At 39.2% G+C, this 16,375-nt stretch overlaps 2 protein-coding genes across 2 annotated transcripts in view; one reads left to right on the top strand and one right to left on the bottom strand.

The window, feature by feature from the left end:
* Positions 1-1,176: 1,176 nt before the first annotated feature.
* tubgcp2 (tubulin gamma complex component 2) lies at positions 1,177-10,405 on the bottom strand. Its single transcript, XM_029455509.1, is given in 20 exon segments — positions 1,177-1,566; positions 2,041-2,204; positions 2,382-2,498; positions 2,808-2,951; positions 3,073-3,193; positions 3,283-3,411; positions 3,834-3,892; positions 3,894-4,007; positions 4,758-4,938; positions 5,262-5,367; positions 5,370-5,441; positions 5,526-5,671; positions 5,988-6,177; positions 6,793-6,992; positions 7,082-7,289; positions 7,469-7,628; positions 8,130-8,306; positions 8,705-8,833; positions 9,785-9,961; positions 10,311-10,405. Coding segments are annotated over 19 exon segments (2,643 nt in total). The 5' UTR covers positions 9,935-9,961; positions 10,311-10,405; the 3' UTR covers positions 1,177-1,490.
* A 1,492-nt stretch (positions 10,406-11,897) lies between these two features.
* The window catches only part of kctd2 (potassium channel tetramerization domain containing 2), a 6,258-nt gene continuing 1,780 nt past the window's right edge, over positions 11,898-16,375 (top strand). The window contains exons 1-6 of the mRNA XM_029456571.1: positions 11,898-12,260; positions 13,383-13,491; positions 13,610-13,701; positions 13,815-13,910; positions 14,659-14,784; positions 15,434-16,375. The exon at positions 15,434-16,375 is cut by the window's right edge and continues 1,780 nt beyond it. Coding sequence (XP_029312431.1) covers positions 11,898-12,260; positions 13,383-13,491; positions 13,610-13,701; positions 13,815-13,910; positions 14,659-14,784; positions 15,434-15,463 — 816 coding nt within the window. The 3' untranslated portion in view covers positions 15,464-16,375. The remainder of the gene's footprint in view (positions 12,261-13,382; positions 13,492-13,609; positions 13,702-13,814; positions 13,911-14,658; positions 14,785-15,433) is intronic.

Genomic DNA, 16,375 nt, shown 5'->3' on the forward strand with positions numbered 1-16,375 from the left:
TCAGAAGTGGCTTGACCATGGCAATACGGCTATTGTAGCCCATTTCCCGGACACGTCTGTGAACAGTGGCTTTTGATACCTGGACTCCAGCTTCAGTCCACTGTCTTTGAAGCTCCCCCAAATTCTGGAAGCGACTCTTCTTCACAATGCTGTTAAGGCTGCGGTCATCTCTCTTGGTTGTGCAGCGTTTCCTGCCACATTTCCCCCTTCCAACAGACTTTTTGTTGATGTGCTTTGAAACTGCACTCTGTGAACAGCTTGCTCTTTGAGACATTTCTTTTTGTGTCTTACCCTCCTGATGGAGGGTGTCAATGATGGTCCTCTGGACAGCAGTCAGATCAGCAGTCTTCCCCATACTTGTGATTTAGTTTACTGAACCAAGCTGAGTGTTTTTCAAGGCTCAGGAAACCCTTGCAGGTGTTTCAAGTTAATTAGACGATTCAAGTGATTCGTTGAACACCCTACTAGTATACTTTTTCATGATATTCTAATATTTAGAGATAGGATATTTGAGTTTTCTTAAGCTGTATGCCATAATCAGCAATATTAAAATAATAAAAGGCTTGCAATATTTCAGTTGATTTGTAATGAATCCAGAATGTATGACATTTTTGTTTTTTTTAATTGCATTACAGAAAATAAAGAACTTTATCACAATATTCTAATTTTCTGAGACAGTCCTGTATTAGAACATTTTGGTGACCAGTTGATTGATTTAAACACACATTATCTAAGGACTGGAAGCAGTAACGTTAGTGAACAGTATCACAGCTGATGACACTAGTCACAATAACTCAAACAACTCTTCCATAATAAACGTTTTTCCGTTTTAATCTATATAATTATAAATATTTCAAAATTACAAGTGAGCCATACTGACGTCTTTTAGGGTTATTATTATCTCCTTCAGTGTTGCTCTACTGTATGTAATTAATATTAATATATATATATATATATATATATATATATATATATATATATATATATATATATATATATATATATATATATATATATATATACATACATACATACACACACACACACACACAGAACAGATCACAGTTCAGAATAGATAAATTGAACATGAGATATAGATACATAGATATACTATGAACTGAAATCTATTTGCTGGGATATACAGTGTTTAGTTAAGGCAGAAGTCGAGAGTCTAAATTAATTCAGTAAAGTCTTGTTTTAATGAATACAAACATACATTTTCATTGCATTTCCTGTACAATAAGTTACCCATAAGGAGTGCCATGACGTTCATTTTCAGAGCAGAATAAACACATTAGTTCCACATTTCTCAGACTTTACCATTTGAAGCACTGAAATGAGGCTGCAAATATCAGACTGTAACTCTACAGTTCATACAGCATATCATATATAATATACATACTGAAGCATCAGCTCTTTTGTCTGTATTGTAATTATCTGGGCGGTTGGTGTTTTTATTGCTGGTTGACACACACAAAAGACATAAAATGCTACGCAGATGCTTTCTGACTTCGCTCTATGGCCATCTTCTCCAGCCGCTCCGTGTAGAATCCATTGAAATCCAGCCTGTGAAATCACAAGAGCCGAGTTAGCAAAGTAATTTACAAAAACCTACAATTATGTAATGTAACAGTAACTCAATCTATACTGCATGATGTTCATACTGAAAAGAATGGTACAACGGCGTATTAGTGCCATTGGGGAGGGGGATAATATTCAGAGAAAAGAATTTGGGTATTGTGTGAGATTATTAAATCATAGATTTGCAAAAAAAATCTGAAATTCTCTGAGACACTGAATGCATGCTATAAAAATCGACTGCATATCTCGAAACAGAGTAAAAGATGTTTTGGTTTTCCGGCTCCGTAATTTTAACCTACAATGGCTCCAATAGGCCGTCGTAGAATGGAAACCAATGGTTGGCAGGTTAGAAGAGAACTAATTAAAACACTGGTTTGCTTTGGAACATGGTAGTAGCATCAATAAGTGTTTGTACTGATTTTAACATGCAAAAAGACATTTAATTTAAAACCGTTTCACCTGTAGATGATGCTGATCATGCTGTGCTCGCAGTCGTTGGTGCTGTAGATGCTCAGCTTGTCCAGCAGGTCCAACAGCAGCATGCTGAAGTTACTATCAAACTTCCTGATGGTGGCTTCAAAGCCTGCTTCGGACTGGAGGGTTTCGGCAAGCTCGGCTAATAACTAAAGCCGCGAGAGAACACAAACACATATTACTTGAGACATGTTAAACCCAAAACCTGCAGTATTTGTGTGCATCAGTTGTTAAATAGTCGGAATATTTTCTGCTTTTGATGCAATGTTGTTGAACAATGTTTCTTTGAAGAGGGCAGGCCTTGGCGATGAGCTTTTTGCAAATACCTTTGCGGTCACCCTCTTCTTCTCCGCTTCCTCAGCATGTTCGCTTTGAGTGGGAGGCCCAACCATAGTCCCTTGCTCCAGAGAGAGGCGCTCTAACCTCATAGTCTGAGTGAACCGCTGAACAGTCAAGAAAATAAAAACATCTTAGTACAAAGACCTGCTAGTTTTATTTTCAGGTTTTAATAATAATAATAATAATAATAATAATAATAATAATAATAATAATAATAATAATAATACATTGTATTTGTAAAGCACCTTTCATAGCTAAAAGCAATCTCACTATTGCATTTTTGTACAAATCTAGCTTTTAATTGAGGCAGAACATGAAATGTATTATGAATACTTTAAAAGATTAAGTCCAAGAGCAGAAACAAGCTGCTGTTATTCAGAAACGTTTCCTCTTTATCATTCCTGTCAACAAACCTGCATGCAGCTTGTGAACATGACGCAGACAGACATGAGTTTGGAGAAGATCCTGAGCAGCTCGGGGTTGGTCAGCATGCAGTCCTTCAGGCAGTTGTCCAGGAAGCTGGTGTGATGGCAAAGCACGTCATCGATGTTAGACGCCTGGAGAAGCAGAAGACAGGCGGTCAGTACAAAAAACTGTAGCGGCTGTCAGCTGGTTGTGCTTTCGTTAGAGGAAACACCACGGACAGAAGGATAACACCAGCGGAGCTCGTCCACTCACTGTTTTCAGGTTGTTCTCCATGATGTGCCAGGTGGGCTCCATCACCTCAAACATCATGTAGTACTGGATGTTCTGCACAAAGTTGAGCATGCGCTGTCGGAGGGCGAACGCAGCAGCAATCCTGCGTACAGGCAGTTTGAACAGAGTGTGAGGACATTTATCTGGTTGAGATTTTTACATAAATGTACCTACAATTCTACATCAACTCACCATTTGGCACAATGTGAGGTGAACAGCTTGAAATCTTTGTTGCTGATCCACACGTTGCACAGCAGCCTCTCCACGTGTTTGCAGTAAAATATGTGTCGGAACAACATCTGGTACCTCGTCAGGGCTTTCCTGCAAAATGAATACAAATAAAATACTATAAAATGTGTTTAAATGCATTTATACTTCCAGGGACAAATTCCGTAAGACATATATCGGTACATTTAAAACTATGCCCGATAGCCCCGAGCTGTTTCTCCCAATTTAGAAAATGTTATCAAGTAGACAACAGTATATAAAGTTTAACTATCTTAGTCCTTTAAGGGTCATTCTAACTAATAATAATTATTATTATAATAATAAATGTCACTGTTTCACCACTGTTTATTATTATTATTAGTTACTTTAAAGGAATCATTTCTATTAGTTAAACTATATATACTGTGGTCTTCGTGATTACATTTTCTAAATTGGGAGAAACTGCTAGAGGCTATCAGGCATAGTTTTAAATGCTGAAGTATTTTAAGTAAAAGATCAATTCAGCAGAGCAGCACCTGTTGATGATGAGCGAGAGCGGCCACTTGACGATGTAGTCGAAGGAGAAGGCCTCCAGGACCGCTGAGGCCCACGTCTGTGGAGTCTGCGTTAATGATGGCCTTCTCCTGTTTGGTCTCGATGGACAGCACCCGCAGCAGCTGGGTGATGACGTCATGAGGCATTAATTCAATCTGTGGAAAGAAGAGAGGACATTCAAATGTCATAAAGTGTGAAACAGCATGGCTCATAAACCATAAGATCGGTCTGTGGGCGAAGGGAGACTAACTAGATTAGTAATGGTGTAAGAAATGGATATATTGTTAAGTTATGTTTCCTGTAACTTCTATCTTCTTTCATTTTCTTTACAAAGATTTGGTGTCTTTGTTGAGGGGGGTTTCCTCATAGTTTTTAAAGAGATTGTGCTTAAACTGTGGGTTTGTAGAAACCACAAAGACCTCACAGATAAACTTAACTTGACACCGTGAATTATCTCAGAGCCTGCGGGCTTTTAGTTTGAGAATAACATTATCGTATATTCCTGACCAAAAGGTCAATCGTGTGCCAGGCAGTACAAAGGAGTGAAACGGATTGGCTCAATAGCACAATATTTGTTTTGTTCTTGTAAATTATTTTTAGTACTATATAAATAAATATAAACATGTCTTTGTGACATTTGTTTTTGGTCTCTTTAGCAGCTAAATGCTCCACTATGTTCACCAGCTAGTCTACAGCTGTGTCTGTCTGCTGTTTGCTGCTCACCAGGTAGTGTACAGAGGGTTTGTAGAGTAAAAACAGCTGTTGAGTAGAGCTGCGAGACTGAACAAAAACAGTAACATTTCATATAGATCAAAATAAGAATATTGATTGTAGCAGCTTTAATATAGTTACTGTAACTATATTAACAAGTCTAACTTCACCACAGTCTTATTATTTCCGTCCACCTTGAGGTCGTCTTTGAAGGGGTCCGTGTTGGCTGTGCTCATCCTCAGAGCCAGCTCCAGCAGAGCTTCCAGTCTGGGAGGAACGATGTCGTCCACCGGCTTCTTCAGCTCTTCCTCCGTCAGGTCCATGAAGTGCACAAAGAAATCACCTTTGTCCATCAAAAAGTAGTGCTTGATGGATCTAAAGACAACAACAGACACATATAGTTTCATAAGGATATCAGTAACAAGCAAGCCTTATCGCTATCTGTCAGAACTACACACAGGTCCAGAAGAGTTAGGGCTGTACTGAATGTCTTTCTTTAGACAAACCTTTTATAAATGTCCTCTTTTTTTCTCTTCTGTATGTAAACTATCCTGGTGTTACGTGAAAGGGGCCTAATGTTTAATAGATTGTTACTATTATTCAAAATAAATGCAGACACTGATCCCATCTGCAGCTTTGAATCTCTCTCTCGTAACTCCATCATTAGAAATGACTTCCAAATACCATTAACCATTTACCTCAGACGTGACACCAGCTCCTTCTCCTCCATGAGGAAGGCCAGCAGAACCTTGCTGGCGTAGTTGTAAGCTTTCTCTATCTGCTCCACATACACCCTCTCCTTAGGGTGTACAGGACCTCCTTAGCATCAGGACAGGTTACATCACGGCCGCACTCCCGCACCACATTGAGGTACTTCCCTAAGCAATGACAGAGAAGGGAATCAAATCTTCTGTCTAAGAAAGACTGTTATAATGTTTTACATTTGTTGTTTTAGTTTTTACCAGTGCTTAATATTTTGTCTGCCATTTTCTGTAGGAAAGAGGGAATCCGATGTTGTACGATGGTGTACCTCTCATCCCAATACTTATCATTGTAGTCCTCCTGGATCTTCTCTTTCTGCAGCTCATGCTCTTCCACCATGAACTCACTGCGGGGACACAACATATGGACACAGTAGACATAAATCTGATTTAAACACAAAGCAGATATAGCGATGGCGTATAAAGGCCATTGTAGTAAAAATATACATATATATATATTTAAGGGGGTAATATTCTGAGAAAACAATCACACTTGTTGATTTTAAAAACTCACACATTTACAAGGATTTTATTTTTAGTCAAGGAACCAGATCGATAAATTTCTTCCCTGTAAATTTACCACTTTAATTAATACCCTTAAAATATTTTTCCCCAGATTATTTAAGTGAGATTTGTTGTTTTGTGCAGCAGTTTAAACTCTACCTGTAAGGATCATTGATGATGCCCCTGTACGTCCACTTCTCCAGTATTTCAAAGTACGGGACGCTGGCGGCTTTAGTGAGGTAGAGACACAGCTCCTGAGCCTGGCTGTCACCGGTGTAGTTGAAGGTGCGATCGTGAAGAAGGCTCAGTGTCGACCCACCCATACACTCTCCTTTGTCCACCGAGGACGCTGTGAAATTATTGGAAGAAAATGATTTTATTTTTAAAAAATTACTTGTGCAGGAAATAACTTTTATGTAGCAACTCTGTCTTGAAACCAACAGTAAAAGATCCCACCATACTACAACCCTTGTTATCAGTTGTATCTTGTGTTTAGTGATGAAATCCAACAGATCTTTGCTGAGTCTAAACTTGGTTCAGAGCGCCCTCAAGCAGTCAAAATGAGCAGCTCGTGTTTATTGACGGGGCTGCTGTGTTCATGGAAAACTAAATACGAGTCACCCTGAACTAGTGTTTGTATTTATTCAGTTTTAGTCCCGTGTCAAATGTCCTTGTTAGTTTTTATCATGTTTAGTCAACCTCATCCAGTTTTTCTTTGTTAAGTTAATTAAAAGCATTTTAGTTTCATCTTGGTCAAAGAAAACCGTAACTATTTTAGCTCTTGTCATTTTCGTCAACAATACTGCATGTTGACATCATCACGCTTAGTGTTTCATGACGTCCGGTGCCGTCTCCTCGTCATGGAACATATAGGCTGTTGGCGAACATATTTAGTCATAGTTTTCATCAGTGAAATTACCACTGCCCCGAACCAAAGACACAAAACTGGTGTTGAGACTCTTACCAATGGAGGCCAGTATCTCCATGGTCCTCATAGTGGGCTGGATGTAAAACCAGAGCTTCTGCAGGGACAGCAGACCCTGGCGCTGCAGGTGCTCCAGCTGAGTGACCAGGATCAGGTACTCTTTCATCAGGGTCCTCATTGCCGCAGTCAGCGCGTGGTTGACTTGGCCGTACTCAAAGGATGACTTCTCCTCAATGAAGCTGAAGGACCAACACAACACCACCATCTCATAATTAGCCCTCAGTTATAAATAAATGTATGTGAACAAATGGCATTTTTACATCCTGACCGTGTTATAGTGGAGTAATACGACGCAACTGGTAATATTCTGTTGACCAGCTCTTTGATTGACATGTCCAGCGTTGAATCGACGATGAAGGAGCGGTTCTGCCTCCCCAGTACAGGCTGAGCTGTGATGTCTCTGCCGTCAACTCCAACCAGGACAAACAGCAGATCCTCCACCAGAGCTTGTTCCTGAGCAGGCAGGGGTAGCGTACCTGACCGCGGACAACACAGTAATAAACACTACCACCAACAACAAGCACAGGTTGTGCTGGAGTATACAATTTGAAGTTTTTCCCCTAGTTGATGATCCAGTGTTAAAGGAATATACTGAGCGAGCAGCTTGCAGCAGAATGCATGTAGCTGAACTTCATTTTACAATGTATTGGCTTACCGATGGCCACAGCTGGATCTCCTGTTGGGTTGGGGCTGGTGATGAAGTCTCCCAGGAGAGCAGGACGGTCGTACACCCAGTTAGGAAACACGGGGTTGGGCTGGGTGGGGTTCTTCTTGTTGTGTTTGTCCCTCAGCATCTTCCGTGTGACTTCAGCAGGCTGCAGGCAAAGGTCACAAAGAGAGACAGATGAATGACAAGCAGCTAGTTTTATTTTAACTTTCTATTCAACAGTAGGGTCACCTATGACACTTATGTCTTCCCGAAGCTATTCTACCCTCCAAATGGCAGTTCTGGTAAAACATACAGGCAGCTTCATGGTTCCTGACAGCATTTTAACCATTGCAACATCCCCAGAGGCAGCGGGATTATCAACATGTAATGCGAAAGTGGTCTCCTGTAGTGACAGACCCACAGAGAATTATCCCCAACTCTGCAGTTCCCTTTACCGTCACAGAGCCTTTAAGCGTCTCACAGCTCATTGTTTTGGTTTTACAGCAAAAAACTAAACTGTTTTCATTCACTCTCACGGCTCTAATCAACTTAGTGAATCCTGATGGGACTTACATGATGTCCTGAACAGAAATAAATCCCATCAGAATGAGGCTTAGTTTGATATCTCTCTGCTCACATCTGCTGCATGCGAATAAGAAATGCTCACCAGAGGAGCGTTGGAGCTCGCCGTCACATTTCCGAGCTTCTTTCGCAGCTCATCCAGTTCCTGCATGGACATCTTGGTGCTGGTCTGGGGCAGAGTGTAACTGGTGGTTGTGGTTGACGTTGTGGTCGCGGAGGACTCTGACCTCTCTTTGGCATTCTGCTGCAGAAACTGGAGTGTCTACGAAAGAAATCCCAACAAAGCTGTGAGATAGTGTAATAAGAACCAATAGGGGGAATCAACATATTGAGCCACTTCCAACACCTTATGAGTGGGTTTCAATCTTCTATTTACAGTCACATGAGCGTTCTTTCTTGAATGTTTGTGAAGCACCTGTTCAGCATTAACTGTATATTTCACTTGTCTGTTAACTCCAGTTATTGAGAGACGCAAGACAATCATATGAAAACACAGGAACCATTCTATCATCATCATCATCATCATCATCATCATCATCATCATCATCATCATCATCATAAATCACCTAAAATCCATAAAACCAAAAGGGTGCAATAAATTAATTTGAAGTAATAAACAAACAACACCATATAATGATCTGCTTATAAACAATGTTGTACCTCTTTATCCTCACAGAGTTTGGAGAGCAGATAGACTAAAGGGTCGAGGTTTCGAACATTTTTGGACTTGAGCTCCTCGTACTTCCTCAAGAAGTCCTCGGGGGTTTTAGAAAACTCTGCTAATTTGACCTGAAAATGATGGTACAGTCAATATAAAGAGAATATTCACAGGAAGCAACACATTTCCACAAGGGGTGCAACAAATACTTTTCATAGTAATATGCTGCTGTTCTATTTCCTATAAAACCAGCCTTTCCTGCTTATTTTCTGTTTTATATTTAAAGGATGTATATGTTGCTATTTATGCATCTCTTTATCGGGGTTCTAACTATTAATTTAACAACCTAAACAATCATTTATTTCTATGAAAAAGAGAAAAAAAGGTTGACGCACAGTATGTACTGCAGAGCTAGAGGTGCTGGCTATTACAAGATTAACAGAAACAAACCTCAAGAGTTGACACTGACCAGACAAATATTTGGGATGTTTACACCTTTACAAAGAGAAATATATTAAAGCATGTTTCACTGCTCTTGTCAGTGTCAATAGAAGATAAATATTTTCTCTTTTTTGGGGTTAAATGTGCAACAGAATGACATATTTCTACTTCTATTTCTTAAACACAATTGTGCCATAGTTTATCCAGATTCAGACATGTATGTGCCACGTGTATGCATGTGCACATATATAAATATGCATGTGCACATATATAAATATGCATGTGCACATGCAAAGACACATATCTCAGTAATATAAATGCATTTCTTTATTCATCTTAATAAGCTGCAATACAAGTCTAAACTCATCTTACTGCAAGTTTCCCATTATATACAGTACACAGTTTCTTTCTCAGGCCCTCTTTTAAAAGTTATAAATAATATGATTTTAGCAGAACTTGAGCTGAAAAAAAGTCACATTAGTTAGATGTTGAAAGACAAAGTATGCCTGCAAAAGTTCCTAATATTATCCTTCCAGGCCATCTAATCCCTTTCAGGACATCATGGTCAATTATGTCATGTTCCAGGACTTTTCCATGCCCATAAAGTTAGATTAAAGCATTCCTAAGTGTGTGACCCTTACCTTGGCACTGTGAGAAGACACTGTAGTTGTAACATAGGGAGTCCTGTGTTTCTGCAGTAGGTCTATGTAGCCCTCTGCTCCATCACCTCCTCGGACATGGAGGAGGCTCAGCAACTCGTTCACATCATGGTGGATCCTGAACTCACTCATGGCTCAGTCAGCAGAAATGACAACACACTTTATTAATGGAGAGAGGAGAGATAATAGCTTAGCTCCATTTACACATGGCTCATACTGACAATCTAATTTAATTTAATTTAACTCATTTTGTCGCAACCAGCTATTTTTAAAGCTGCATGCATACACCATCTTCTCTTACGCGATGTGATGCTGAGTTAACAGTTAACAGATATGTGATGCTAGCCTGCTAACAGCCCCGGGTAAAATAAAATATAAGGATGCTAACTGCGTAGCTAGCTTATCACAAATTAAACAACTAATTATCCAAACAGTTACTTTTACAACGTAACTCAGTAATAATAAGCCTTATTACAGGTGTAACCCAAGTCTCTACTTAGCACTATACCTGTCAGTCGTGTCTGGTTCATACAACAGTAAACAAGCAGGAACCAAACGCGCCCACAACTAGTCAAATTCTTCTTCTTCTGTTGCTGTAATAGGCGCAGTGATGGAGCCACACTGCCCTCCACTGGTTAAATATAATGTAATACCTTTTTTTATATTATTTTATTTAGCTCAAGTAAAATATACAAAACAAGACAGGGGGATTAATATACAAAGATAAAGGATATAATTCAATCAACAATGGTTGAAATATTATAATCACTATCAATATAAATATAAGCATCATTGTATTTACTGTCATATAAATATGTTACATTAGTCATTCCATATTTATTCCAACACTATTTGTACTTTGTACCATTGCACTACTGTCTTAGTAGTTTACACATGTAATGTTGTTGTTGAGTACTTATATATGTATAGATTTATATCTGTACATAATAGCCAAAGGTTTGTACATTAGGAGCAACAAATATTGGCGTTGAGTGTGGTATTACAACACAATCAAACACAGACATAAACAATAGAGATAATATTATACTTAAAATCAAGAGAAAAAATAAGATTTAAAAAAAAATAATTATAAAACAAGCAACAACAAAAAAAGAAGAGAAACATCAGAAACACAGACAAAGAGCACAAAAAGCAAGTAAGAAATATATTATTTATTTTAAAGCAAGGACTTAAATATAGATAACATTTTTTGGGAATTTCTATACATTTTTACCATTTCAGCGACTTAAAGTAGTTGGCAAAATTATAAATGAACATGGTGAAAGTACTGTCTTTCCATTTAAATCTATGATATTTAGGAAGTACCAAAATAAAATAATCACAAGATTAACAGTACCTGAATAACTTTATTTATTAGCAGATAATAATTTAAGCAGTACATTCATAGCGTATATAACTGTAATTTGGTGAAACATTTTAACAATAAGTAATCTATTTATTAGTTATTATTATATATATGTATGTGTTATTTTTCGACACAAACATCACAAAGCTGTCTGTTTAATAAGACATAATGTACTTTAAATGATTAAACTTTATTTTTATACACAGATGTTTTATTTGGTGAAACGTCATTGCTTTTATTAGGGGGAAGTGCAATATCCTGGTGTAGGGCATTTGTGCAATATGTGGCATATTTTCTTATCATTACATTATTTCTTTTTTAAACATTAACTTGAGAAGCTAAAATTCAACTCACCAGATATGACTGTATTTGCTTTTATTTTGAAAAACGACGACACAGCGGAAGTAAACAGTAATCACGTTACAACCCGGAAGAATTGCCTTATTCTGATTAGCGTTTGAATAGACAAGAAATAGCCATTTATCTTGTGAAGAAACGATTAAACACGATGCTGCTAACATCATACAGCCTTTGATAGTCATATTCGTGTCTTAATCTTCGGCGCTGGAGGAGGCAGAGGCGGTCGAGTGTGAGCAGCAACGCCCTGATGCCAGCCGCCCCGTCGGAGATAAATACCCTCTCCGCTCTGTTTACAAATCGGCTGGGAAAAATTGTTTCCCCGCAGTGTGTCGTTAGCTAATCGTGTGTTTTTCAGACGAAGAAAAAAACATGGCTGAACTGCATGTTGTGGAATCGAGTGGCACTGGCACCATAGAGCAACCCGAGCAGCACCGCGATGTCCGGGGCTCTGTGCGCCTGGCGTCGCCCACTCTCATGGTTCCGCCGCGGAGCAGCCAGCTCAGCCCCGGCGGCGGGGTGTCGAGCGGCAGTGGCGGACGCTCGGTGTACGGGTTCCCGGTGAAGAGCAACCCGAGCTCCCCGTCCGAACCGGTAGACAAGCCGGGCTCACGCTGGGTTCGTCTGAACGTCGGTGGGACTTACTTCATCACGACCAAACAGACGCTGTGTCGGGACCCTAAATCTTTCCTGTCCCGACTGTGTCAAGAAGACCCCGACCTGGACTCCGACAAAGTAAGCACACTTGGCTTAATTCAGGATTAATGCATTCATGATCTTTATCAATTTGCCCTAATAATAACATGGTTTTAGGCCACTTACAGCTGGGTGATATGCAGTTGTGAAATATGTACTATTTTACTTATGTACAAGTATAAATATATCACAGTGTACAAATACTCATGTAAAAGGCCTGCATTCAGATTTATTTTTCTCCATTTCTTGAAAAATAAAAATAGGTTTTCAGGCTTTTGTATTTCAGGTATTATTTAGTTTAATACTGGTGTCGATAGGCATCAATATATGGCAAATGTATGCAAAATCCTTCCTTCCAAATAATCAAACTTTCAAACATTTGAAAGCAAACAGTTGTGCTCCACTGTTATGTAGTGCTACAACTAACAATTATTTTCATTATTGGTTCATCTACCTATTAATTTTCTTGACGTCCATTGATCGTTTTTTGGACAACATTTCCACAATTTGTTTAAAAGGGGCATCATAATTTCCTTCAAATTACTTGTTTCGTCAGACAAAATCTAAAGATATTCAGTTAAAAAGCAGCCTCAACTCCAGGTCCACTTACTGGATGCTTTTCATGATTATGAGAAACTCGGTTTCCTGATTTTCACATTAGACAAAGAAAAGCACCAAAACGTCTCAGTTGAGAAGCTAGATAATATTATATACTTGATAATATTTTGTATTTATGCGTAAAAAAGACAAGATAGTCATAAAACCAAACTATTCCCATGACAAACACTTTAATAACTAATTTTGTCATTTTTGAATTGTAACTTTGTTGGAATCAATAATGTAGACAACAGAAATGTGTAGAATATATGATATGATTCTGCTGATAATTGATAAACAATAATATTGATTTATCCCTCATTTTGCAGTTGCACAGCTACTAAATGTGTCCACCAACTCAAACATATCTTTGGAATTTCTATTATGAAACTTCTTGTTCCTTATTGATACAAAAATATCTGTCGGTCCGACTTCCCGTAATGTTTTTCCTGCACATTATCCGACACAACATGTCGCCCTCTGCCACATTCTGCAAAGTGTCCACGATCCAACAGTGAACCAAATCCTGGTCACAAACGTCAACCCCTTTATTTGTTCCCACAGGACGAGACTGGAGCCTACCTGATCGACAGGGACCCCACGTACTTCGGCCCCATCCTGAATTACCTTCGGCACGGAAAATTGATCATGGATAAAAACCTGGCTGAGGAAGGTAAGATGTTTAGCTCAAACATCATGCACAGTTGATATCTTGTCAGTGTGAATATTAATTTAAAGTGTAAGGGAACCGAACGAACCACGAAGTCCAACCATCAATTTTTTGGTGTCAGGTGTTCTTGAGGAAGCCGAGTTCTACAACATCGCATCACTGGTGAGGCTGGTTAAAGAGAGGATACGGGACAACGAGAACCGAACGTCTCAGGTACAGAGAATCTGTGCACCAGACTTTCTTCTAGCACAAATAGCTTCTTTTTATTTTTTATCTGTGTGCAGATTATTGATGTTGTTCTGTGTGTTTTTTCTCACGTCCCTCAGGGTCCCGTGAAGCATGTGTATCGAGTACTACAGTGCCAAGAGGAGGAACTCACACAGATGGTCTCAACCATGTCAGACGGTTGGAAGTTTGAGCAGGTGCAGAAAATACAGCTTTTTTTCTTTCTTTTTTTCCTCTTGTTGTGTTTTAGGTCATGCTTCAGTTGTTTCAAAGTTAATGTTCAGAGATAAGACTTTTATTTGTCTTTTTTCTTCTATTCAAATAGAAAAAGGGAGATTTATTGGAGATTTATAAATTAAACAGATAACACATAAAGGAACGATACCGCATGAGAAAGACCCACAGAAACATTTAGTACAAAGAATTAACTCGACAAAAGGGAATATGTAGGAATATAAATACCTTTTATTTTGACAGAAGTTGAACACATCCTGCAAAAATAAAATTGCAAACATGGTCACTAGGGCCAAATTAATTAATTATTGGGAATTAATCATAAAACAATTCTTGATTGGCGTCCCATAGGCCCAATATGTGCAAATGCGGAGAGGGCTACAAGTTTGTTTTTGATTTGGACTTTCTTGGGCTCATGATTGGGTCAGTTATACATGTCCCCCTTTTTTGTTCCACTTACAATATTATGAAGACATTTCTGTTCTGTTATCGAATCCTGAGATATTTATTACTAAATGATAAATCTTAGGAAGCCAGTTTAATCATGTTAAGGCTATAATAATCCTCACATGTGACAAGCTGGAACCCAGAAAGAGAAAACTTCAGAAATAGAAATATTAGAGTGTAGATTGTTCAAACTCTTTGCTCCAGTCTCAGAACTTAATGAACATAAAAGGGAACTAATATTTTCATCCTTTTTCTTGTCCTCAGCTTATAAGTATCGGCTCCTCTTATAACTACGGCAACGAGGACCAGGCAGAGTTTCTATGTGTAGTTTCCCGGGAACTCAACAACTCCACCAACGGCATCGTCATCGAGCCCACCGAGAAGGCCAAGGTGAGCTGAACACGAGTCACTACGAACCATATTCTATATCTTTTTTTCTGTCAAATCTCATAAAAAGACCAAAACTAACAGCCAATCGATACTCACAAGTCATTTCCGTGCATCGAAATCCTGATCAATTATATATATTTTTGGTATAAAGAATGGCACATGTAACAATCTGAGAAGAGAAAAAAAGGTTGGGAACCACTGAACTAGAGAGCCAAATGTGTATCAATCCGCCACTGCAAATAGTCCCCAACAGATGCTATTTATTCCTGTTTGAGTTCATTTTATAAAAACTACAGGGGCCAGTCTTTTTATTTAAATGTTCTATATTTGTAAACCATAAAGATTTACGTCTTCAGTAGGAACCAATGAACTTGTAGCTGAGTGTCACAGAAAGATTAGAGCAGTGGGATTTGTTGACAATAAGAAAAATATAAATTGGCACCAGTCAGTCTGAAACTAAATATCTTTTTATTCTCTATTGATTAATCTGTCGATTTGATCATTATGGTTATTCACAAACAGTTCAGAACCCAATACTTTTTAAATGACTTGACTAAACTTGAACCGGCATTAATTACTTCACACAAATCGGAAACTTTAAGGAATTTCTGTGACGTCCACTCACTAATCTTTCCATCTGTCCTCACAGATCCTTCAGGAGCGAGGCTCGCGGATGTGAAGAGACCCAGACGCTGAGCTAAATAACACTTTATCAAGAAAAAAACTAAACAATAACACGAACATTTTCTCCAGTTTTCATCGGGATCCATGAGTTCACCTTCCTCCTCTACCTTTCTACTATCGCCTTCATCATCGTCATCAACCCCCCGTCCCTCCTCCTCTGGTGTGCCTTTCCACAGCGGGGGCTGCCCGACGCCTCCCTCTACTCCAGTGCTACACCACGACCCTGATTTGTTTTCTCCTCCATCGCCGGCTGTGGAACACTTCAGGGGGAGTTTAAAAAGGATTACAAGTGAGTGGTTTTTCCTCATAGCAGCTTTTTTGATGGTCAGTGTCACTGTGGTGCAGGCAGGCTACGGTGCTGATTGTAGCCCCTTATTATTGTCAGTGGATGGACGCCCAGCACAGAGCTACTACAAATCATCAGTTATCATCACGTCTACATTTGGCTTAGCAGAAATCTCCTCAGGACTCTCGAAGGACATAAAGGAATGAACACAACTCCTATGACTGAGCGTCTTTACATGAATCTGTTAACGGAGCCGCCTCCCCCTCTGCACTCCCAGACTCCTTGGCTGATGTCTGAGGCAACGAACCGAGCGAGGAGGGTGGAGGGTGGCGCAGTTGTAGGCAGCAGTTTGAGCATTCCTGGTGCAGCATTTCCTCCGCTCCCTTGAATCTTTAAACACCTTAAATGAGTGAGACACCGTCATCTTACAGGCGCTGTAAAAAATCACGGCATCCTACTCCTCCTGTTTCCTTTCCCGAGGCTCGATTTTGTCTCTCCTCCCCAGGGAGAAAATTTGGGAAAAACAAAAGACTCTTAAAAAGTCTACACCTGTGTAAAATGTGTCGAGGCATGTGAGGAATCTATATAGGCTACATGATGAAATTATATGAAATGCAAAAT

The sequence above is a fragment of the Cottoperca gobio genome, chromosome 19 (assembly GCF_900634415.1).
Source record: "Cottoperca gobio chromosome 19, fCotGob3.1, whole genome shotgun sequence".
NCBI classification, from domain to species: Eukaryota; Metazoa; Chordata; class Actinopteri; order Perciformes; family Bovichtidae; genus Cottoperca; species Cottoperca gobio.